General features: G+C 35.6%; 1 protein-coding gene across 4 annotated transcripts in view; it reads left to right on the top strand.

Annotated features, from left to right (window-relative positions):
- LOC113765092 overlaps positions 1 to 24,638 on the top strand; it is a 33,619-nt gene that overhangs the window by 5,766 nt on the left and 3,215 nt on the right. The window contains exons 1-3 of one of the 4 annotated variants that reach the window (XM_027309148.1): positions 1,106 to 1,169; positions 1,579 to 1,589; positions 2,755 to 3,227. In XM_027309148.1, coding sequence (XP_027164949.1) covers positions 1,121 to 1,169; positions 1,579 to 1,589; positions 2,755 to 3,000 — 306 coding nt within the window. In that variant the 5' untranslated portion in view covers positions 1,106 to 1,120 and the 3' untranslated portion in view covers positions 3,001 to 3,227. Of the gene's footprint in view, positions 1 to 1,097; positions 1,170 to 1,578; positions 1,590 to 2,754; positions 3,228 to 19,527; positions 19,530 to 24,638 lie in introns of those variants that run through there. The other 3 variants (XR_003467699.1, XM_027309147.1, XM_027309149.1) reach the window with 3 other exon arrangements.

The following is a 24,638-nucleotide window of genomic DNA, read 5'->3' as shown; positions in this document are numbered from 1 at the left end:
TACTTAAATAGTGAAAATAGGTGAGGTAGGTGTAATTTTTAGAACTTGAGGGGAGCTTTCTACAATTGTACAAAACTCAAGGGAGGTATGTGAAATTAACCCAATTAAACCATGAGAACTTTTGTTTAATACAAAATAACACAAAGTTTACCCTTACAAATCCAGCCAAAATGTATTCCGAATCATTCAAGTCTTAACATAATTTGTTTGATCAGATAGCAAAGTGCAACAGATCTACATGGGATAAAGTGCCTTTTTTTTTTTGGAGAGACTGGTTTTTGGGCCTATTGCCGTGTAAATGAAAAGGTCTTTTTTTTTCAATAATTTTTTTGTGTGAAATAGCAGCAATTTCAGGCACTAGAGATAAAGTGTATTTTATCCTTAAAAGTTGTTAAAGATGACAAGACAAATCAGGTACGATGTTATCAAAGAGTACATCGCAAAGTTTATGAACCACCAGCCTTTCATCCCATATCTCATTCGGAATTGTGTTCTTGGGGGTCATGCAACGGAAATTATTGCCGCCTACCCCCAATCATCGAGTGAAGTTATGACCACCAACTACCCTTTCATTCAGCCATCTTATCCCAAAATCTTATCCGGAACGTGTTTTTTGTGTCCATGCAAGTGACCATCTACTGAGATAATCCACGTCGGATATCGGAAGAAGAAAGAAATGAAATATAAGTTTCGGTCCACCGAATTATTAATAATTTTGAATTAACACATAGTTTCAATTCAAAAAGTTATTGGGCCAATCTAATAGATTTGGAGGTATCAAAACAAATTTCGTGTGATCTCTGTGCGGGATTCTCTAAAATCTGCATACGATTAAGTGGATAGTTATGAGCAAATTTTGCAAGAACGTAAAATTTCTATGGGAAAAGGATTCAATGAGATGTTCGACATTTAAAATAGAATGAAGAACTAAATCAAATATAAGTTCGACCCCATCAAATTACTAATAAATTTGGATTAATCATTTTGAACGCATAATTTTAGCTCAAAAAGTTTATGGGTCACACCAGTGGACCCAAGGGGTTACGTCTACCGCTTCATTCAGCACTATATATATACACGCAGGTGTGCAAAAGTTTATGCACTCAGGATCTCACACCAAATGGCTTTTAATCATTCTTTCGTCCTTGTTCTTGTGCTCCTTGCATCTAGTTAGTCTCTTATACTTATTTTGTTTTATCATTTGCATACAGTCATAACTATCACAATAGTCTCTCTCTCTCTCTCTTTCTCTCTCACATAGTATTCAAATTACTTCGTATCATCTAGTATGGAAGGAAGGAAATAGTATCATGAGAGAGTTAAAAAAATTATTGCTAGGACATTTTTGTCCAAAAATTTTTTTGGGGGGAGGGGTGGCACGAAAAGTGCCTATTAGAGAAGTTTAGGGGGTAAAATGTAACTAAGGTGAAAGTTCATGGAGATTTAATGCATTACTAGTAGTTGAATTGTTAGTTTGTCTTTAAATTCAATTAGAGTATTAATTACTAGTAGAACCCAATTACCATCCATTTCTAGCTAATTTCCTACTAAGATTTTTGTTTTTAATTTCTTTTGCAGGCATGGTGGTGGTGCTGGGTAGGGGTGTGCAAAGTCGAAAAATTCCGATTTACCGACCGATTTCGAATTGAATTCGGAATTTCGAATTCGGAATTTCGGTAATTCGAAATGAAATTCGGTAATTCCGATTTCGAATTAGTCGAAATCGGGTCGAATTCGAAAATATAATTTTTGAAATCGGAATTACCGAATTCGAATTGGGGAATTCGAAATCGGAATTCGAAATCGGAACTATGATTTCGATTTCGAATAATAATAGTTATATATAATATAATATAATATTTTTTAACAATACATAAATAATATATATTATATAACAACAATTAACAAAAACAAACGTACAAAAGAAAAAAAAAAGAAAAGAAAGAAGGGAAACACCACATTCACATTCACACGGACAAATACACGCAGAGACCCAGGAATCCTAACCAAAAACATTCTCTTAAATTCCAGAGTTAGATCTAGCGAATTTATGTGAATGTAAGCAGTGACAAATAGTAGTATGAGCAGCACTGGACTGGGGGGCATTTCGCACTACCACCACCGGTTATGAATCCCACTGCTGCTGACCCAGCATCTCCGTCTCCTCCTCCGCCGCAGCCTCCGCGTTCCTCCTTCAGCTGTGACCGCCACCTTCAGGAACAATTTACTGGTTTCTGCCCCTCCTGCCTCTGCGAGCGCCTCACCACTCTCGACCAATCCTTCCTCCTCTTCTCGCCGCCCCTTCGCCTCCTCCTCCTCCGCTGCCGCCGCCCTTAAATCCGTCTACTCCTCCTCTTCCTCCAAGCCCTCCACCTCCTTTCTGCATTTCAAACTCTGCTAGGATGTTTGTATAGGCTATAATTGTTATGTTATCAGCTTCATCCTTTATCCTTTCCTCTTGAATTTGAATAAGAGAAACAGCCGACTTGTGGAATCCAAGGGGACTGCACCTGGGGAAGTCATTAAATTCGAACAGGTTTCTTCCGTTTTTGAACAAGGAAAAAAAAGGAGCAGGTTTGAATTCGGTGAATTCGGAATTCACCGAATTCCGAATTCAATTCGGCATCGAATTCGAAATCGGAATTCCCCATTTCGAAATCGAATTCGGTCGGGAAAATTTATGTCAAAATTTCGAAAAATTCCGATTTCAAACTTCCGATTTACCGAATTCGATTTCGATGCACAGCCCTAGTGCTGGGGCAAGATGAAGCTGGGGAAGCTACAGAAACCACCAATGCTGTCAAAACTGCATCCAGAAAAATGCTGCCAATTGGAGGACAGATTATAAAAATGCTTGGCGTTGGGGTTCATGATGGTCAGGAAGGGGAATGTTCACCCCTCGGGAAACCCTGCAGATATAATCCATGGGGCTGTTGTGGTTCCTGTCTGTGCATCGTCGATCAACCTACGCATGAGGGTACCTGTGTTGGTAACTGCTGAATCATGCTAAAGCTCCAAGCTAAAATGCTGCTAGCATCTAAATGAACAATTAGCAAATTGTTCTAGCCGTTGCATAAATAAATGGAAGCATGGTTCTAGTGTAGTATGTTATCTCCAGCTGTTGAATAAAATATTGTACATGGATTTTCAGTCGGAAATCCATTTCTTTTGTACGTGAACTTCCTTTTGATTATTTTCTGCAATTTCCATTCTTATATTTTCTTTTATCTATCAATTTTTAAAGTTTAGGCTTTGGGATAAAGATTTATTTTGTTCAATTATCTTTATGTTCTCTCTATTAAACTCTCTCGATTTTTATTTTTGCAACTTTTTCTTCTTTTTGTTGAATTTTATTTATTGTTGTGAGTAGAGGGTAAATTTATCATTTTATTTGTTCTATTTATTGGCTCTTGACAGTATTATTGACAAGGGAGGAACATGCCGTTGTTAGCTCCAAATAAATAATTAACCATGAGAACTTTTGTTTAATACAAAATAAACACAGAGTTTACCCTTCCAAATCCAGCCAAAATGTATTCCGAATCATTCATGTCTTAACATAATTTGTTTGATGAGATAGCAAAGTGCAACGCATCTACAAGGGATGAAGATTTCCTTAGGATCTGTTTGGATGAGGGATTTGAGTGGATTTGGATTTGAAATCCACCCATCAATTGGAGGAATTTCAAAGCTCAAAATTGTACAGTGGAGAGAATGACATAAAATATGCATCCCTAATTTATCTCAAGGAGGAAGCATGTTTAACCAAAAGACTCATTGGCTTGGTTTAAATTGACAATACCGTAGAATAAATAGTCCTAATGTTCCAAGTTATATGACCACATAATTAAATTTAGGGTAAAAATACACTTTACCTCTTGTGGTTTAGCACTTTTCCACATAAACCCCTTGAGGTCTGAAAAGTAATATATAACCCTTTTATAGTTTGGACAAGAATGTCGAAATGGCAGAATTTTTATTCCATAATAGAATCAACTAAAATGTCAAAAATACTCCTTTATAAAGTTGAAAATTATTAATTACCAACAGGGGGTTATGCATATATTTTAAAAATCAAAATGGGATTATATGGTAAAGTACTAAATCATAAGGGAGTTATGTGATAAAATACAAAACTATAAAGGGTTGAAATGTCATACATATTACGTTTATATATTTTAGTCACTTCAACTATTTTAGTTTTTAAATAAGGGTATTTTCTATATTTTTTGGGTTCCATTACATAAGATCATTGCTGTCAATTTGACACTTTAATTTAAATCACAAAGGCATTGTATATAGCTTTTAAAACTTTAGAAAAATTATGTGAAAAATTATTAAATCATGTGGGAGTAAAGTATATTTTACCCTTAAATTTATTGAAGATGACAAGACAAACCAGGTACGATGTTGTCTAACAGTACATCGCATGGTTTGTGGACCACCGACCCTGTCATCCTAAATGTCATTCGGAATTGTGTTCATTGTGGTCATGCAAGTGAAATTATTGCCACCTACCTCTTGTATCATTTATTGTCACAACGTGTTATATGTTACTTGTTGAACTAACCTCTCCTTGTTTCCCCTTTTTCTGCATACACAAACTTTAGAAATAAGAGTCCTAACATGGTATTCGTTTAAGATAAGACCGCCTCTTATATCAAGCATGTTTAAATTTTAGTCAATTGCATATGCATATGTACTGCACATCATTTTAGGCTTACCCCGGCATTTAAAGGGGGCACTTTTAGGTCACATTTCAATTATTTCATTGTATATTTAATATGCTTTAATAAATTGTCATCATGCATTAACCATAGAGGGAATGCCGCATAGGGAATCCCACGGTAGAAATAAGTCACCTTTTGTCTCGGATATGTAATCCAATGAGATTTGCACGTTTATATTTTCTGTACCATCCAAAGGGGTAGTGCACAAGGTAAGGTAGGATTCGATCCCTTTTGTGTGACGGCATTGAGAATGATGGAACAGTTTTTACGCATTAGAATATGAGCCTTTAATAATCACTTTTTGGCCATTTTATCAGAATTGGTAAAAATCCCTTGCGTAAAGGACATTAAGTTGAAGAAATTCACAAATTTCTCATTGTTGAGATGATAAGTATGTTAAGGTCAAATATTGATTTCCGAAGGCTCATAGACTGATGCATCGCAATGAATTTTTTGAAACTACCAATGGGTTGACAATTTAATCAACTTTCAAATAAACCATCAATTCCATTCACCCCACCCCATTTTTACATCTAAGATGATTAAGTCAATTTTTTGGATAGACCATCCACTCTATACAATTTTGCTCATTTTTAATTTCATTTTTTGATAAATTATCAATTTCAGTCAATTCATTTAATCTGTTTATTCATTTTAGGACAATACAATCAATTTTTGAATAAGCCGTCAATTTTATCCAATCCATTTGATCAGTTTTATTTACTTTTAGGATAATCTAATCAATTTTTGAACTAATCATCAATTTCATTCGATCGATTTGGTCATTTATTCTTTTTTAAGTTTCGATCTATGGTTCACCGAATAAACTAGTCGAGACATTTCAATTCTTTCAAAAAATAAGCTTTTCACACTAAATTGATTTTTAATATCACTTTATGTGTCAATCAAAGCAATCAATCCATTCGAACTTTGTCCTCTTTTTGTTAGAACAAATTGTCTCTTGTCACTCCAATTAACCAAAATTTTCAAAATTGTCTTTTATTCGAATTTCAATAAGTCGATCGGATCCATCAGGTATTGTATGATGCCTATCCCTAAGGATTGCATTTTTCATATTAGGCCAACCCTTGGCATAAAAGGGCTTACCCATAAGACATGCATACCGATTTTGCAGTTTTGCTTACTAATTCTGGGTATTTTGCTTTTATTTTTTCCCCCTCCCCTGCATTTACAAAAGTTGTTTTAACAAGGTAAAAGTATTTTTCCTATATCTGATAATATTTTTGGGTCTAATAAATTTTGAAAAATTACAAGTGTTACTTGATTCTTGGGCAGATCCTACAATGTGAAAAAAAATGAAAAAAATGAATGAAAAATCCATTTGAAAATGCTAGTGTAAAGCATCTCAAAAATCTCTTGATTCTTTGTTTCTAGTACATTTTGTCTCAAAAGATAGAAAGAGAAAGTGTGTATATATTTGAAAGTGTATTCTTTAGAGATTTTTATTTTCTCACATGTATTATATTTGAGAAATTTTCAAACATTTGAATAATAAAGTTTTTATTTAGACAACTATTGTTTTGTATATACTCATTCTTTATTTTCTCATTGGGAGATTTCATGATGAATCCTAAGAAATAAGACTAAATTGAAATTTCTTTTGACCTCTTGTTCGAAATTCATGAGTGTATGTCCAATTCTCAAAATTCTTTGCATACACTAGATTTGTGGTCTAAACTATTCAATGAGAGCAGTCGAAAATAAAGAGGGGTCATTCAAATTTGATAGTTTCTCATAAAAGATCAACCTAGACACTTTTCTTTTTCATTTTTTGTACACTTCTATTGAACCTCTAAGATCAGTCGCACTGGTTGACTAGCTTCAAAGTGAGACAATTTTGTTACCGTGAAAATGTCCTGGTTGTCTAATCAGATTCAATCCACATCTGAGTGAAAGCAAAAATGTACATTACTTCTTATTTATTTTGGAAATTTGGGATGATGCTTTAGGCTTTCATTTCTCTATTCATACAGTTTTTATCATTCCGTCTCCTTTTTGAACCATCGCAAGCACAATTTTGTTTCAAATAAGAGGCTTGGTGATCACAACCCTACATTGATGAAATTTTCAAATGTCAAAAGGAAGTGGATTTTCCCAATGGGCTATTCTTTACTTTGGTTGTCATGAGAAATAAGAATGATACTTTGGCTATCGTTTCTACTATCTACACACTATCCATCCTTTGCATCCTCGTTTGAGCCTAAATTGGTGGTTCGTTCCAAAAGCACTTATGATCGCACCCCCACACTGGGGAAGGAGATTTGAGAATTGAAAAAAAATGACAAAGATGATCAAAATTTTTGAAAGGGACATCAAATAAAGAAAACGAGTGAAAAAAGAAGAAGAAGAAAGAATTACAAGTTGGGGGATTCTGACTCTACTATTGATATTTTGGTATTCAATATCGAAAAGAAAGAAGGGCCATCTACACTCCAAATTAGGGAGTTTTCAATTTTATCATTGACTTTGGGATATCAATATTGGTAAAAAAAAAAAAAAAAATGAAAAATGTGAAAAAAAAATGAAAAAAAATGATGAGAGAAAAAAAGAAAAAGAAAAATGCGAAGACATCCAATGCTGCATTCCCCTTAGTGATTGTTGAAGAAGAAAGAGGATTGATAAGAAAAAGGGAGTCAAAATGGGATTCCGGATTTTAAGTCTAAAACTGTGGCAATTTTTGGGAAGAAATGCGATCTTAAGTGCGTTGTTCTTGAAAATTTTATTTCTTTTAGCTATCGTTGTCAAGCCACATTACAAGCTCATAAAGTCCATTGCTGACTTATCTTTCATGACAATTTGAAGTGAAAATCTTGCCTCTAAGGAACCTACCATTCACTCGTGATCATAAGGTCATAACTTGTTTCCATATGTTTGGCTATCGTTTCTACCCATACATTATAAGCCCATAGAGATTATATGTTGACTGAGTTTTCTCAAAAAATAAGAGTGATAAGCTATTTGCTTTCACTAAGATGTGATATTGAATGTGTTGGGTACAATTTGGGCGACAAAAAAAAAAATAGATTCTGATATACCATTACCCTGAGCCATCTCAAAATCCTGAATAATATCCATTTGATTGGTTCTAAAAGATGAGCTCATAAGAAAAGTGGTCCTTTTCCCTCAACACCAATCCCAAAATAAGGAAGAGATCTTTTTCAATTTGGTCTTATTTTTGAGGGATTTATCATGGAATCTTCTACATGAGTTTGGATATGATATTTAAATTCTTCATTTGAAAAATGTAGTTTCTATTCACATTGCATGTTAGTTTTCTAAATTTTGAAAAAAAAAAATCAGTTTTCTGGTTTTGTCTGGTTAAATTGAGAACCATTCGACTAAAATTCTATAATAGGCCCAAATTGGGGCAACATTTTTTGTAATATATCTGTGAGATTTTGTCAAATAGGTTCAAATTGAGGCAAAAGTTTTATAATACATTTGTAGGGTATGTCCAAGATCAAGTATATATTTTTTAAAATCTTGATAAGTCAATACTTTGCATGAATCTTAATTGTTACTTCATTGCTCAAAAAAATAAATAAACAAAAAAAGTAAAAAATTGAAAAATTCAAGTGCTTTGAAAAATTCCCCTTATGCAGGTGTTTATGGTTGAGATCGAGGAAAAAGTGCAATTCAAAACTTGCAAATTTGGAGATTAATCACAAATAAAAATGGAGCAATAATGCTACATTGCAAAGTGGAGGATCGGCTATTTGCTCAAAAGGAGTACATACTTCAGCAGCCAACTTGAAAAAAAAAAAGAGAAGAGAAAAGAAAAAATGGGGAATAAAGAAAGGAAAAGAAAAAAAAAAAGAGAAGAGAAAAGAAAAGGGGGAATAAAGAAAAAAAAAAGAAAAAGAAAAGAGAAAATAAAAGAAAGGGGGAATGAGAAAAAAAGAGAGAATAGTAAAAAAAAAAGGAGGAAAAAAATGAAAAAAAAGGGAAAAAATGAAAAAAGAGAGAAAAAGAAAAAAAGGGATTGAAAAAAAGAAAAAGAAAAAGAGAGTTTTCCCTTCGATTTTGCAAATTTTGCAATTGAACTCTGGGAGCATTTCATTGGGGATTACATTTCTAAGTTGGGGTAACACCTTGCCCTCTTATGCTGTAATGGAAATGGTAATACATGCCAAAACCGAGATTCCGTCCTTGCACATTTTGACAAAGGCTCAGGTAGAAGAAATCGAATGGATTAAGGAGCACAATGAGTTGCTGTCTCTAATTGATGAAAAAGAAGTTGAATGTTTGTCATGGACAATGCTATCATCAAAGGATGGTTCGTTAGTTATGACAAGAAAGACAAATCTCGCTTATTTGAAGTGAGGGATAAGGTTTTGAAGTAAATTCTTCCGATTCAAGAGGAGGTTAAAGAAAAGTTTGCTCCAACTTGACAAGGGCCATTTATTGTTCAAAGAGTGCTATCCGGAGGAACACCCATTCTCACAGAACTGGATGGACAGGTTTTTCCTCTGCCAATCAATTCAGACATGTGTAAGAAATTCTTTAATCTGATTAGATGATTTTTCTTTTTGAGATACCATCTAGGGTGGATTAAAGGCGAACCTTCTTCTTTTCTCTTTGAATATCTTACCCTTGATTTTTCCCTTTGAACCTTCAAAATAACTTAATAATTCTTTTTGATAGCCCCCTAAAGATTGCAAATCCCACACCAGGGCAAATTTTATCTCCTATTTGTCATAAAAAAAAAGAGAAGGAAAATGAAAAGGAAAATAGATTCAAAAGCCAAACTGGGGCAATTTTTTCAGTTTTAATACCCTCATACTGGGGCAAATATTGATAGAACATGATCTTAGGGTTTTTGAAACCTCTTTGAGGATTTTGCTCTCAAGCCTTCACATTTCTTCCACACCCCACCTGACCCCATCATAAAAAATCATGAAGTCCCGACCTCCGCCTTAGTAGTATCTCTAACAAAAATCACTCAATCAAATGGCAAATGATGTCAATACACCTTCACCAATTTTGCATGGGAAGGATTGTCGCACTGATGCCATTATTTCTTAAAACATATTCTTGAGTTGATAAAGGTTGTTGACAAAATTTGTTCATTGAGTGAAAACCCGAATGGGTGTTTTTTTCAAAAAGAAAAAAAATGAAAAAATGAAAAAAAGAAAAAAAAGAAGAAGAAATAGAAAAAGGAAAAGAAAATGGGGGTGACCTTAGGAAAAATCCGAAATGCTAAGGTCATCAATGTAAGGTTTTGGAGCACAAGAGAATCATGAACGAAGAGCAGAGTGTTGAAACTTGAAACGGACATTCCTTCAAATCTGGTCATTAGAAAGAGTTGATTTGTGATACAAAGGGAAGTATGACTGACTGATGCTAAAAAACTGAGAAGATTCAACACAAGTTGCAGCACAACTCTTGGGGAGCAGTTTTGACATCAAAAGATCATGCTTACATGGTTCTCAAGGCCAAAGGAATCACAAGGGATCACATGGGTGGTGGCATTATGTGATCACTTTTTTTTTTTGTCTTTTCGAAAGCATGAAAAATGTGGTTTTTGTTAAACATGATTTACGCTGGAGCAAATAGCAAAAGGAGTGAGCTCCAATTTTGGTAATGCATTCTAAATCGATTTTGTGAAAGAAAAAAAAAAGTGAAAAAAAGAAAAAGAGCCTTTTAAAATCGAGAGGATAGTGACATATGTATGTACCTCTCGAATCTCTTGAAGGGAGAATTGTCATTGGTATTCTTCTAGTTTTAAAATTCGTAACTTTGGACTTTTTCAAAAAAAAAAAAAAAAGTGTGTTTCTTTCATTTCTTCTAAAAAAAAAAATTTTTTAAAAAAAAAAAAGAGAAAAAAAAGAGATTGCAAATCCACCAACTTGAGCAACGTGCATTTAAGCCTTTCAGTTAGATAGTATAGGACTTGCATTTTCATTTCTTTCAGTATTTCATTGGGCTCGGGTCAATCCCACCAATCTGTTATTTTTTTAAAAAAAAAAAAAAAAAAAAATCAAATAAAACTCAATTAAGAAGATCAAATTTAAATTCCTGTTGGAGCGTAATTGCGTCCCTCCGCGCATCAATTTAATTTCCTGTTGGTGAGTCTCAGCGTCCACCGCGCACCCTTCTACCTCCCATTCTTGATCAATTTAATTTTCTGCTAGTGAGTCTCAGCGTCCACCGCGCACCCTTCTACCTCCCATTCTTGATAAATTTAAATTCCTGTTGGAGCGTAATTGCGTCCCTCCGCGCATCAATTTAATTTCCTGTTGGTGAGTCTCAGCGTTCACCGCGCACCCTTCTACCTCCCATTCTTGATCAATTTAATTTTTCTGTTGGTGAATCTCAGCGTTCACCGCGCACCCTTCTACATCTCATTCTTGACAATTTAATTTTCTGTTGGAGCGTAATCGCGTCCCTCCGCGCATCAATTTAATTTTCTGTTGGTGAGTCTCAGCGTCCACCGCGCACCCTTCTACCTCCCATTCTTGACAAATAGCCTTTCAGTTAGATAGTATAGGACTTGCATTTTCATTTCTTTCAGTATTTCATTGGGCTCGGGTCAATCCCACCAATCTGTTATTTAAAAAAAAAAAAATCAAATAAAACTCAATTAAGAAGATCAAATTTAAATTCCTGTTGGAGCGTAATTGCGTCCCTCCGCGCATCAATTTAATTTCCTGTTGGTGAGTCTCAGCGTCCACCGCGCACCCTTCTACCTCCCATTCTTGATCAATTTAATTTTCTGCTGGTGAGTCTCAGCGTCCACCGCGCACCCTTCTACCTCCCATTCTTGATAAATTTAAATTCCTGTTGGAGCGTAATCGCGTCCCTCCGCGCATCAATTTAATTTCCTGTTGGTGAGTCTCAGCGTCCACCGCGCACCCTTCTACCTCCCATTCTTGATCAATTTAATTTTTCTGTTGGTGAATCTCAGCGTTCACCGCGCACCCTTCTACCTCTCATTCTTGACAATTTAATTTTCTGTTGGAGCGTAATCGCGTCCCTCCGCGCATCAATTTAATTTTCTGTTGGTGAGTCTCAGCGTCCACCGCGCACCCTTCTACCTCCCCCTTCTTGAAAAATTTAATTTTCTATTGGTGAGTCTCAGCGTCCACCGCGCACCCTTCCGTCCCCCTTCTCGACAATTTAAATTTTGTTGGTGAGTCTCAGCGTCCGCCGCGCACCCTTCTATCCCCCTTCTTGGAGCGTAATCGGGTCCCTCCGCGCATCTTTTTCTAATTATGACAAGTTACTTTTCTTGACTGTTTTGACCAATAATTGTTGTGCTTTCTCATTCATTTGGTGTTTCATGTTTAGAAGTTCTGAGAGCTCAGACTTTTTCGACTTTGCAAAGACCACAGTTGGTCAATGCACTTGTTTCATTGTGGTTTACTTGCATTCGAACTACGTTTGACCTGATTCCCATGGTGGGATACGTAGGCAACTCTACATGGGTCCGGTCACATTTTCTGCAATGTTATTGCATCATTTTGTCCAATAATTTCAGCCAAGTGTTGGTTTGTTTATTTTAGTTCAAGTGCAGCTACAAGAGACAGATAAGCAATTTGGTGTCTACGTCTTTGTCTTGAGTTTCTTTGAAACTCTAGACAAAGAGGGGCAAGTTGTAGACACCAAATTTTTGTCAATTTTTAATATTTTCCCAGGATTTTTCTATTTAATAAGTTATTTATTTTCTTGTATTTTAATGTGCATTTTCTCATTTTTGCAGGTTTGCTTTACGAAAAGAGAAAAAAAAAACAAAACAAAACAACAAAAATCAAAAAAAATCAAAAAAAAATCAAAAAATCATTTTGATCATTTTGTTTCACCAAATTAACTATTAACCCATTTCACACTCAATGACCATGGACTTGTCTTTTCATTAATTGAGAAATCATCATTTTGGAAGATTCAGCACACAAGCTCCATTTTGGCTACAAGACATCTCTCGGCTCTCTCCAGGACAGAAGAAGGAAGAAAGGAAAAAATTTTCCCTCCCTCTCTCGGCTAGCTCTTAACAGACGAGAACAAAAACCAAACAAAAGAAAAAAAAAAACTACTTCCTCAATCTCCTCTCTCGGCTCTCACGGACAGAGGACAAGAAGAAAAAAAAAGACTCCACCCTTTTGGCTCAATTTGCTCTCTCGGCTCTCTCCCTCATCAGACAAGAGGAACAAAAAAAAAAGGGGGGGCTCCCTCTACACATTTTCTTCCACAAAATCCAAACACATTTGCACACAACAAGGCAGCAATCGGTTGGATTGGAGCTTGGCAATTTCATCAAAAATCTTGGCAAAGGGACCAAACTCTTCATTGAGGTATTTATCTCCCTTTTTTCCAGCTTTTCTTTTTTTAATTAACTAGATTGAATGTATGTGTGGTTACTTTTTTTATTGCTTATTTTTGCTGGTTTTTGTTGGTGTTGTATGGATGAAATTTTGGGATGGGTCATGAACAAAATTAGGGAAAAAAGAAACGGTGCTGTGAATGCATGCCAAATGTTTGAAAAAATGTTTGAATGAAAAAATGAATCAAAGGAGTGAATTTGGTGTGTATGTTTTGCTTAAATGGATGACCATTAGCTAGCAAAGATCTGAAAATGCTTGGTTATCCAAAATTTTGGGAGTTTTTGAGCCTTCAAAGCATTAGAATAATTTTCTTCATTTTTTGGGCTGTTTTGACTTAATGCTTTATTTTGTTGTTGTTTATTTGTCAAACTAAGATTATAGTTATAATGTAGAAGTTATCAGGAGGGTTTTGGCATAATTTTTATGATTTTTGGTGAAGATGTGAAGGTTTTAAAAAATAAAAAAACTGAACTGATTTCTTGGCATTTTGACCACTTTCGACTCATTTTTTGTAAAAATTAACTCCGAAAATGGAATTTACGCGAAAAATCGAGTGAGGGGATGTATTTTGAGAAAATTTGGTGACCGGAGAGGTCACCGGCGGTGGCGGTCGGCGGCGGCGGCGCCACCGGCAGCCGCCATGGCCACCAGCTGCGAGGAGCTTCAGCTCGCCGGGGAAGAAGCAGAGAAGAAGGTGAGGAAGAAGAAAGAAAAGAAAAGAAAGAAAAGAAGAGAAAGAAAAAAAAGGGAATTGGGCTAATGTTTATTTTTGTGATGGGCCAAGAGTTAGTTTTGATTGGGTTTGGGGAATGGACTTTTGTTTTGTTTCTTTTGGATTTCGGTTGGGCTAGAAGATCAGAGCCCATGCCTTTATTTTGGTTGGATCTGAGTGATAGAAGACGGGCTGGCCTTGTGTTTTGGCTTGGACTTTCGGTTGGGCTTAAGTAGTGTCCGGCCCAAGGAAATAAAATGATGGCCTGGTGGCCCATTTCTTAAGAATATCAGAAACCGTTTTTGCACTTTAGCCCCTGATCTTTGGAGTAGTTTCGTTGCCGCCCAAAACATTTTAAATTCCTTTCAACTCGGTCCTTATAGTAATTGCACTTTGGTCCCTGAATTTTATCTTTCATTTAATTTTGACCCCTAAACTTTGGAAAATATAATTTTTGTCCCCAAAAGTTTCTTCAATTTTTGCAATTCAGTCCCTAGTGAATTTTGATTCTTTTTATTGTGATTGCTTCTTTTCTTTAATAGCTAATTATGTTACTTTTGAATATATTTAACTTGCAATTTTTAAATGTTCTTAAATTTCTTTGCGTTTGACATGTTAATGTGGATTTAGTATTTTAACATTATTATTATTTTCAATTAAAGTGGTGCCATGATTCTTTTGTTCATTGTGCGTATAATTAGAACAATTTGACTCCATTTAGTCACCACTTCAAACGGGAGGTACTCCTATTTTATTATTTCAATGTCAATTACGTGCTCTTATGTGCTCCTATGTGTTCCTATGTGTTTATATATCTTTATATGCTTTATTTATTTTGATTTAAATATTCATTCAAATTTTCTTATATATGTTTTAGTTAGTTTTCATCATGATTCGAGAGGTATTTAAATACCTAAAAATGTAATATATAGGATAATTAGATTTGTTTTATTATATTTTTCCCTTCTTGATTGTAGTTAGGCGCTCCCCGATGTAATAGATAGGTTGCGTGTTTATGTGGCTTATGTGTTATGTGTTTTATCCGCTTTTCTTAGGATTTTGGCATCTAGATATTATGTTTACGTGTTATGTGCTACGTGCTCTTATGTGTTTATTTGTTTTAATTTATGTTTTATTTGTTTCACTATGAATTGTTAATGCATGACGTCACCACACTAGTCCAACGCTAGTTGTGGTTTCTCCCTCCGCTTACTTGCTAGTCCAACACTAGTAAGGACTTTTAGAAATGGGCTAGTCCAACGCTAGACCCTTTAGGTCATCTTGCGCTAGATTCATCTTTGTATGCTATTCACTACATTTTCATGCATATTTTCATTTTTAGGATTTTTTCTCATTTATATGATATTCCCTATTATATTATCCCCTACCCGCTATAGGTGCTAATCATGCCATTTAGAATTGCATCTCATTTAAGTTAGTTCATTTGATTGTTCATGTTAGGATAATTATTTTTCAAACATGGAAAATGGGTGATTATAACTTTTTAGTTTAAATACCCCATTAATCCCTGTATAAGAAAATTATGTCACGAGTTTTTGCCTCCCATACCCTTTATGTTGCATTCCCTTTTTCTTTGATCACTTATATATATGTATATAATTTAATTTAATTTATTTTTATTTTATTTTCTTTTTCATCATTTGCATCCTCGTGACACCTTCAAGGATTCATTTTGGCCTTCGCAATAAATGTGATTGGATCAATTAAACCCTTGAATGAACATTTTGTCCCTTTCGATATTTTATTTTTGCATTCATGTAGAAAACATCCAAATGTGATAAATTAAGGGTTAGATTAGGAAAATTTTGACTAAACCTCGCAACTAGCTTAGACTAGGTTGAAAGGATGCCTTAGGTTTGATTTAATCGAACTTTTGCCTTCCCTTTCTTCAATCGTGACTCCCGAATCCATTTTCTCTTGTTTTCAAAGACCTGGAGTTGTCGAAAAAGGGTTTTATTTTATTCTTATCAAAAGTATTTTTGGGGTGACTTGGTACACCCAAACTCAATATCAAGTGGCGACTCTTCTTTTTTTTTCTTAAAAACCCTTTTAGACTAAATTTTGGACCCAAATTGTCGCATTTCTCAAAGTCCCATTCTAGGTCCATTTTTTACTTGTTTTAAAATAAAATCACATCTTTTATAAACCTTCTTTTTATTTTCCCATCGCGAAAATATAATAGGGAATATCATATAAATGAGAAAAAATCCTAAAAATGAAAATATGCATGAAAATGTAGTGAATAGCATACAAAGATGAATCTAGCGCAAGATGACCTAAAGGGTCTAGCGTTGGACTAGCCCATTTCTAAAAGTCCTTACTAGTGTTGGACTAGCAAGTAAGCGGAGGGAGAAACCACAACTAGCGTTGGACTAGTGTGGTGACGTCATGCATTAACAATTCATAGTGAAACAAATAAAACATAAATTAAAACAAATAAACACATAAGAGCACGTAGCACATAACACGTAAACATAATATCTAGATGCCAAAATCCTAAGAAAAGCGGATAAAACACATAACACATAAGCCACATAAACACGCAACCTATCTATTACATCGGGGAGCGCCTAACTACAATCAAGAAGGGAAAAATATAATAAAACAAATCTAATTATCCTATATATTACATTTTTAGGTATTTAAATACCTCTCGAATCATGATGAAAACTAACTAAAACATATATAAGAAAATTTGAATGAATATTTAAATCAAAATAAATAAAGCATATAAAGATATATAAACACATAGGAACACATAGGAGCACATAAGAGCACGTAATTGACATTGAAATAATAAAATAGGAGTACCTCCCGTTTGAAGTGGTGACTAAATGGAGTCAAATTGTTCTAATTATACGCACAATGAACAAAAGAATCATGGCACCACTTTAATTGAAAATAATAATAATGTTAAAATACTAAATCCACATTAACATGTCAAACGCAAAGAAATTTAAGAACATTTAAAAATTGCAAGTTAAATATATTCAAAAGTAACATAATTAGCTATTAAAGAAAAGAAGCAATCACAATAAAAAGAATCAAAATTCACTAGGGACTGAATTGCAAAAATTGAAGAAACTTTTGGGGACAAAAATTATATTTTCCAAAGTTTAGGGGTCAAAATTAAATGAAAGATAAAATTCAGGGACCAAAGTGCAATTACTATAAGGACCGAGTTGAAAGGAATTTAAAATGTTTTGGGCGGCAACGAAACTACTCCAAAGATCAGGGGCTAAAGTGCAAAAACGGTTTCTGATATTCTTAAGAAATGGGCCACCAGGCCATCATTTTATTTCCTTGGGCCGGACACTACTTAAGCCCAACCGAAAGTCCAAGCCAAAACACAAGGCCAGCCCGTCTTCTATCACTCAGATCCAACCAAAATAAAGGCATGGGCTCTGATCTTCTAGCCCAACCGAAATCCAAAAGAAACAAAACAAAAGTCCATTCCCCAAACCCAATCAAAACTAACTCTTGGCCCATCACAAAAATAAACATTAGCCCAATTCCCTTTTTTTTCTTTCTCTTCTTTTCTTTCTTTTCTTTTCTTTCTTCTTCCTCACCTTCTTCTCTGCTTCTTCCCCGGCGAGCTGAAGCTCCTCGCAGCTGGTGGCCATGGCGGCTGCCGGTGGCGCCGCCGCCGCCGACCGCCACCGCCGGTGACCTCTCCGGTCACCAAATTTTCTCAAAATACATCCCCTCACTCGATTTTTCGCGTAAATTCCATTTTCGGAGTTAATTTTTACAAAAAATGAGTCGAAAGTGGTCAAAATGCCAAGAAATCAGTTCAGTTTTTTTATTTTTTAAAACCTTCACATCTTCACCAAAAATCATAAAAATTATGCCAAAACCCTCCTGATAACTTCTACATTATAACTATAATCTTAGTTTGACAAATAAACAACAACAAAATAAAGCATTAAGTCAAAACAGCCCAAAAAATGAAGAAAATTATTCTAATGCTTTGAAGGCTCAAAAACTCCCAAAATTTTGGATAACCAAGCATTTTCAGATCTTTGCTAGCTAATGGTCATCCATTTAAGCAAAACATACACACCAAATTCACTCCTTTGATTCATTTTTTCATTCAAACATTTTTTCAAACATTTGGCATGCATTCACAGCACCGTTTCTTTTTTCCCTAATTTTGTTCATGACCCATCCCAAAATTTCATCCATACAACACCAACAAAAACCAGCAAAAATAAGCAATAAAAAAAGTAACCACACATACATTCAATCTAGTTAATTAAAAAAAGAAAAGCTGGAAAAAAGGGAGATAAATACCTCAATGAAGAGTTTGGTCCCTTTGCCAAGATTTTTGATGAAATTGCCAAGCTCCAATCCAACCGATTGCTGCCTTGTTGTGTGCAAATGTGTTTGGATTTTGTGGAAGAAAATGTGTAGAGGGAGCCCCCCCTTTTTTTTTTGTTCCTCTTGTCTGATGAGGGAGAGAGCCGAGAGAGCAAATTGAGCCAAAAGGGTGGAGTCTTTTTTTTTCTTCTTGTCCTCTGTCCGTGAGAGCCGAGAGAGGAGATTGAGGAAGTAGTTTTTTTTTTTCTTTTGTTTGGTTTTTGTTCTCGTCTGTTAAGAGCTAGCCGAGAGAGGGAGGGAAAATTTTTTCCTTTCTTCCTTCTTCTGTCCTGGAGAGAGCCGAGAGATGTCTTGTAGCCAAAATGGAGCTTGTGTGCTGAATCTTCCAAAATGATGATTTCTCAATTAATGAAAAGACAAGTCCATGGTCATTGAGTGTGAAATGGGTTAATAGTTAATTTGGTGAAACAAAATGATCAAAATGATTTTTTGATTTTTTTTTGATTTTTTTTGATTTTTGTTGTTTTGTTTTGTTTTTTTTTTCTCTTTTCGTAAAGCAAACCTGCAAAAATGAGAAAATGCACATTAAAATACAAGAAAATAAATAACTTATTAAATAGAAAAATCCTGGGAAAATATTAAAAATTGACAAAAATTTGGTGTCTACAATAAGGTTAAAAGTAAAAAAACCAGCAATTAATTTCCTTCTCTGATGCATTAATTTTCTGTTGGAGCGTAATCGCGTCCCTCCGCGCATCAATTTAATTTTCTGTTGGTGAGTCTCAGCGTCCACCGCGCACCCTTCTACCTCCCCCTTCTTGAAAAATTTAATTTCCTATTGGTGAGTCTCAGCGTCCACCACGCACCCTTCCGTCCCCCTTCTCGACTGGGCACGGCAACCACCAACTATCCTTTCATTCAGCCATCTTATCCCAAAATCTTATCCGGAACGTGTTTTTTGTGTTCATGCAAGTGTAAATGTACTGAGATAATCCACATCGGAGATCGGAAGAACAAAGAAATGAAATATAAGTTTTGATCCGTTGAATTATTAATAATTTTGAATTAATTATTTTGAATACACAGTTTCAGTTCAAAAAATTATTCGGCCAATCTAGTAGACTCGGAGCGTTATAAAAGGTATCAAACCAATTCTTGTACGGTCTCTTATCGGAATTCTCTAGAATCCACATATGACTGAGTGGATAGTTATGATCAAATTTTGCAAGAACGTAAAGTTTCAAAGGGGAGGATTGAGTGAGATGTCGCACATTGGAAATCGGAAAAAGAGCTAAATGAATTATAAGTTTCGCCCCATCCAATTACTAATAAATTTGGATTAATCATTTTGAATGCATAGTTTTAACTCAAAAAGTTAATGGGTCACACCAATGGACCCAAGGCGTTATATCTTCCGTTTCATTCAGTACTATATATACACACACATGTGTGCAAAAGTTTTTTTCTGATTGGGTAGCATTATTATATAAGAAAAATGTTTTAAAAATAGTTTGCAACAGCTACCCTTAATTTATCTTGTCAATGAACACTCCACTTGTACTTAGATACTAAACTAATATTTGACATTGCAAAAAAAAAAAAAAATGAAATCCCTCAAAACTAGGATTCTCTCCATGTAGTATTATATTCTGAATTAATTTAGATGAAGACATGGTTACTCGTCTATTTTGAATTAGTTGCAATACTTTTGAGGATATAATAGGATGTTATTTTCATTAACAACAAAATAATTGTTTGATATAAAAGCTTAAAGTACCTTTAGAAATGTATATATCTACACAGGTAAAACTTAATTGTCAAATCGACTATTGAAACTACTTGTGTCATTCTTTAGAACAATAATAGAGATAAGTTGAAACTTTGTTTAACTATGTCTTTCATTTTTGTTACATTTCATGTAAAGCGCTCTAACATAACATGGGTTCGATATAGAGAACGGCTCGTCCAAAGTTGGCATTCTTGGAGAACTGGATTTTGGCAAATTTGTTTTGTCAATTTTTCTTAGCATTGAAACTTGCAATATCTGTGAAAAATCCAGCACAAGGCTGTCAAAATGGCAGTCTTGATTGAATAACTTTGTCTGAATTCTTAAAAAAAAAAAAAAAAAACTTTGTTTGATTTTTTTTGTTCCCTGAATTTCTCTCACTAAGATTATTTTGATGTACGCTGGTCTTTACTCCATATGGTAGAGTAATTTCATCATCAAACTTCGGATGTGTTAGAACGTGTATGATTTTTTGGTATATTGACATGATCATAGATAGATGATCTACAACCATTCTATGCTTCTTGAGATTATTCAGAATAATCAGCTTTTTCCAACTTATGGACAATCAATATTACGGTAGACATATTTTGGCATCTAGTCAAAAAATAAAGACTTTTTGCCCCTAAAGAGTCATTTAGCTATAAATGAACGTTTGCACCTTTGCGGGTAAAAGAAGCAAAAGAAAATATTAAAGATGTACTAAAATTTTTCTAGTTAAGCAATGAAATGGATATTTATATTGAATGCGATAATTTACACTCTTGTTACGATGAGATAACAAGTTCAACAAAACCAGCACGGGGAAGTATAGGATCAGTAAGACATGGAAGAGACTGGTGCAGGAGGTAGAAAAGAGGAAGCCTCTGACTAAGATTGAAATTGCACAGAATGGCACGGAAATAGGGAAGAGAAGAAAGGGAGCAGGTGCGGGTGAGCTGGAAAGGAACTTGAGGAAGGCTGAGTGTAAGAAGAAAGCCAGGCTGATTGAAGGGGTTGAGAATGTGGTGATGCTGTCTGAGGTGGTGGAGCCCTCCCTTAATGGGGCTCCCACCCCTCAATGAGAACTCTGGTGTGGAACTGTCGAGGTGTGGGGAGCCCCTTGACAGTTCCCCAACTTAAGGAACTTGTACAAGTCCACTCTTCATCTCTGATATTCTTATCAGAGACAAAAAAGAAAAAGACCTTCATAAATAGTGTTAAGCAATGGGTAAAGTTTGATGATCTGTTTGTAGTAGACCCTGTGGGGATTGCAGGTGGTTTAGCTGTGATTTGGAAGAGGGATATACGGGTGAAAAGTATCTTATTTACTAGTTTTACTATAGAGTTACTTATAGGGGATCAGGGAGGTAGTCGAGATTGGTGGTGTGTGTGTGCCTATGCCAGTTCAGATGATAAGATTAAGGAGCAGCAATGGAGGGTGTTAGAGAGGAGAACACAGATTTGGGGTGATTGTTGGGCTTTAATGAGAGATTTGGACGATATCATCTCTAATGGGGAGAAGTGGGGTAGAATCAGGCCTGCTAGCAGTTTTGAAAGTTTCACTGGTTTCATTAATAGAACTGGCCTGATAGATATTGGCTTTGAGAGAGTGCCTTGGACCTGGTGTAATAACTGGGACAATGAAGGAGTGATTGAGGAAAGGATTGATAGAGTGATGGGTACTAAGCAGTGGTGTGGAAATTTTGGAAAGGCTAAAGTTACTCATGCTGAAACAGAAGCTTCTGATCATTGTGCCTTGGTAGTAGATCTGACCCCTGTAGAAATACCAAGGAAGAGGAGATTTGCTTTTGATAAGAGATGGATTATGCAGGAGGGGGTTGGGGAGGTGATCAAGGAGGCATGGGGGAAGGAGCAACAGGGGTCAAGGTTGTATAGAGTGCAGAGTAAAATTAAACAAGTTCGTATGAATTTGCTGCATTGGAGCAAAAAATTGAATTTGAACTCAAAAAAGCAGATAGAACAGATTAAAAAGGAAATTAAAGAGGTGAGGGAGAGCCAGGGCAAAGAGGACAGAACAAAAATTATAGGACTGAAGAGGAAGTTGGTAGAGGCTTACAAGAGAGAGGAGGTATACTGGAGTCAGAAGGCAAGAATTAAATGGCTCTAGGAGGGAGACAAAAATACTAGCTTCTTCCATGCTAGTGTAATAAGTAGGAGAAAGCAGAATAGGTTTAATGGCCTGAAAAGGAGAGGTGGGGACTGGCGTAGGAATGAGGAGGAGGTCAGGGAGGAAATTGTGGACTATTTTCAACAATTGTTCACGTCTGATGATCCAACTGATTTCAGTGTTATTTTGGAAAAGATCTCACAGACTATAACTGTTGACATGAACAGAAAGTTGACAAGGCCAGTCTCTGATCAAGAAATCAGTCATACAGTAAATTCCATGCATCCAAACAAGTCTCCTGGACCAGATGGTATGTCCTCTATATTTTTTCAAAAATTTTGGCATGTTGTCAAATGTGATGTTATTAGTGCAGTTCAAAACTTTTTTCACTCTGGTCATATCCTAAAATCCATAAATGAGACCTTGATCAGCCTTATCCCTAAAACTGATTCACCAATTCTGATTGCTGAGTTTAGACCTATCAGCTTGTGTAATGTAACTTACAAGATCATCTCAAAAGTTCTAGTCAACAGATTTAAAACTGTGCTAGACTGTTGCATTAGTTCCTCTCAGTCTGCTTTTGTGCCTGGTAGGCAGATTCTGGACAATGTCCTAGTGGCACATGAGAGTATTCATTTTCTTAATAATAAGAGAACTGGAAAGGATGGTTATATGGCTATCAAGCTTGATATGTCTAAGGCTTATGATAGGGTTGAATAGGTGTTTTTGGCAAAGATGATGCAAAAAATAGGGTTCTGTCCAACTTGGATTCAGTGGATTTTAGAGTGTATAACTAGTGTCACCTACTCTGTGAATGTTAATGGGGAAAAAAAGGGGTTTATCAAGCCTTCTAGAGGCTTAAGGCAGGGGGATCCCCTATCCCCCTACTTATTTCTGATTTGTGCAGAAGGTTTCTCTGCCCTGCTCAGAAGAGCTAATAGACAAGGTGGTATGTCTGGAATGAAGATTGCTAATGAAGCTCCTAGCTTGTCTCATTTCTTCTTTGCAGATGATTCACTAATTTTCTGCAGAGCCAAGGTTGGGGAGGCTGTGCAGCTTATGAAGGTGTTGGAAGAATATGGAAGAGCATCTGGCCAGTTGATCAACAAAGAAAGTCCTCTATCTTTTTCAGCAAAAATGTCAAAGGAAGGAGAAAGGAAGAGGTGCTTAAAGAGCTGGAAGGCATGAGAGAGGTTCATCAGAGCAAATATCTTGGGTTTCCTATGGTTATAGGAAGGTCAAAGAGACAGGTATTTGAGTTTATTAGACAGAAAGCAGTTAAAAGACTTGGGGGTTGGAAGGAAAAACTTATGAGCCAAGCAGGAAAGGAGACTTTATTGAAGTCTGTCATTCTAGCTCTCCCTGCATACGTGATGTCTTGCTGTAGGCTGCCAAAGGCATTGTGACAGAATGTATGTTTAGAAATGGCTAAATTTTGGTGGGGATAGAGGGAGGATGAAAAGAAAATTCACTGGATAAAATGGAGTAGAATGACAGATATCAAAGCTGAAGGGGGCCTGGGATTTAGGGATTTACAGGACTTTAACTTGGCATTATTGGGGAAACAATTATGGAGAATTTTGATGCAGCCTAATTTGCTGATGAGTAGAGTAATGAAAGCGAGATACTTTGGTGGGAAATCCATATGGGATGTGCAACCGAAAGGAATAGCTCAGGGGAACTGGTAGGTTCATCGGTGAGGCCAACTGAAGGCTGTGCTGAGGCACAGGTGGAGGAAGCTCTGGCAATAAGAGAGGCTATGGTACTAGCTAAACGAATGGGATGGAGAAAAGTGGAGCTGGAATCGGACTGTAAGCTAGTAGTGGACAAAATCAATGCAAGGGAGGAGGAAGTCAGCATAGCCGTAATTCAGTTGGATATTTGGAGGCTGATGAAAGAATTTGATAAATGTTGTTTTTCCTATACTAGAAGGAGCAACAGCTATGTAAGTCACTATTTACCAAAGTTTGCTATAACACTGATTGATATAGCTGAATGGAAGCTTAGCTTCCCAGCGTGGCTGCTTGAGTTAGCTCAGGCAGATTTACAGGAGCAGTTGCTCTGACTTTGTACCCGTTTATGCTTAATACAATGTTATCGTTTGGAAAAAAAAGAAGTAGGAAAGATTTTCTTAGGATCTGTTTGGATGAGGGATTTGAGTGGATTTGGATTTGAAATCCACCTATCAATTGGAGGAATTTCAAAGCTCAAAACTATATAGTGGAGAGAATGACATAAAATATGCATCCGTAATTTATCTCAAGGAGGAAGCATGTTTAGCCAAAAGACTCATTGGCTTGGTTTAAATTGACAATACCGTAGAATAAATAGTCCTAATGTTTCAGGTTATATGACCATATAATTCAATTTAGGGTAAAATACACTTTACTCTTGTGGTTTAGCACTTTTTCGCATAAACCCCTTGAGGTTTGCAAAGCTATATAACCCTTTCATAATTTGGATTACAGTGTCAAAATAACAGAATTAGTATTTTATAACGGAGTCAATTAAAATATAAAAAATACTCCTTTGTAAACTTGAAAATTATTAATTACCAATACAGGGTTATATTTTGAAAATCATAACGGGATTATATGGTAAGTACTAAATTATAAGG

The sequence above is a fragment of the Coffea eugenioides genome, chromosome 3, assembly GCF_003713205.1.
Source record: "Coffea eugenioides isolate CCC68of chromosome 3, Ceug_1.0, whole genome shotgun sequence".
Lineage (NCBI taxonomy): Eukaryota > Viridiplantae > Streptophyta > Magnoliopsida > Gentianales > Rubiaceae > Coffea > Coffea eugenioides.
This window is presented reverse-complemented; position numbering and strand designations above follow the sequence as displayed.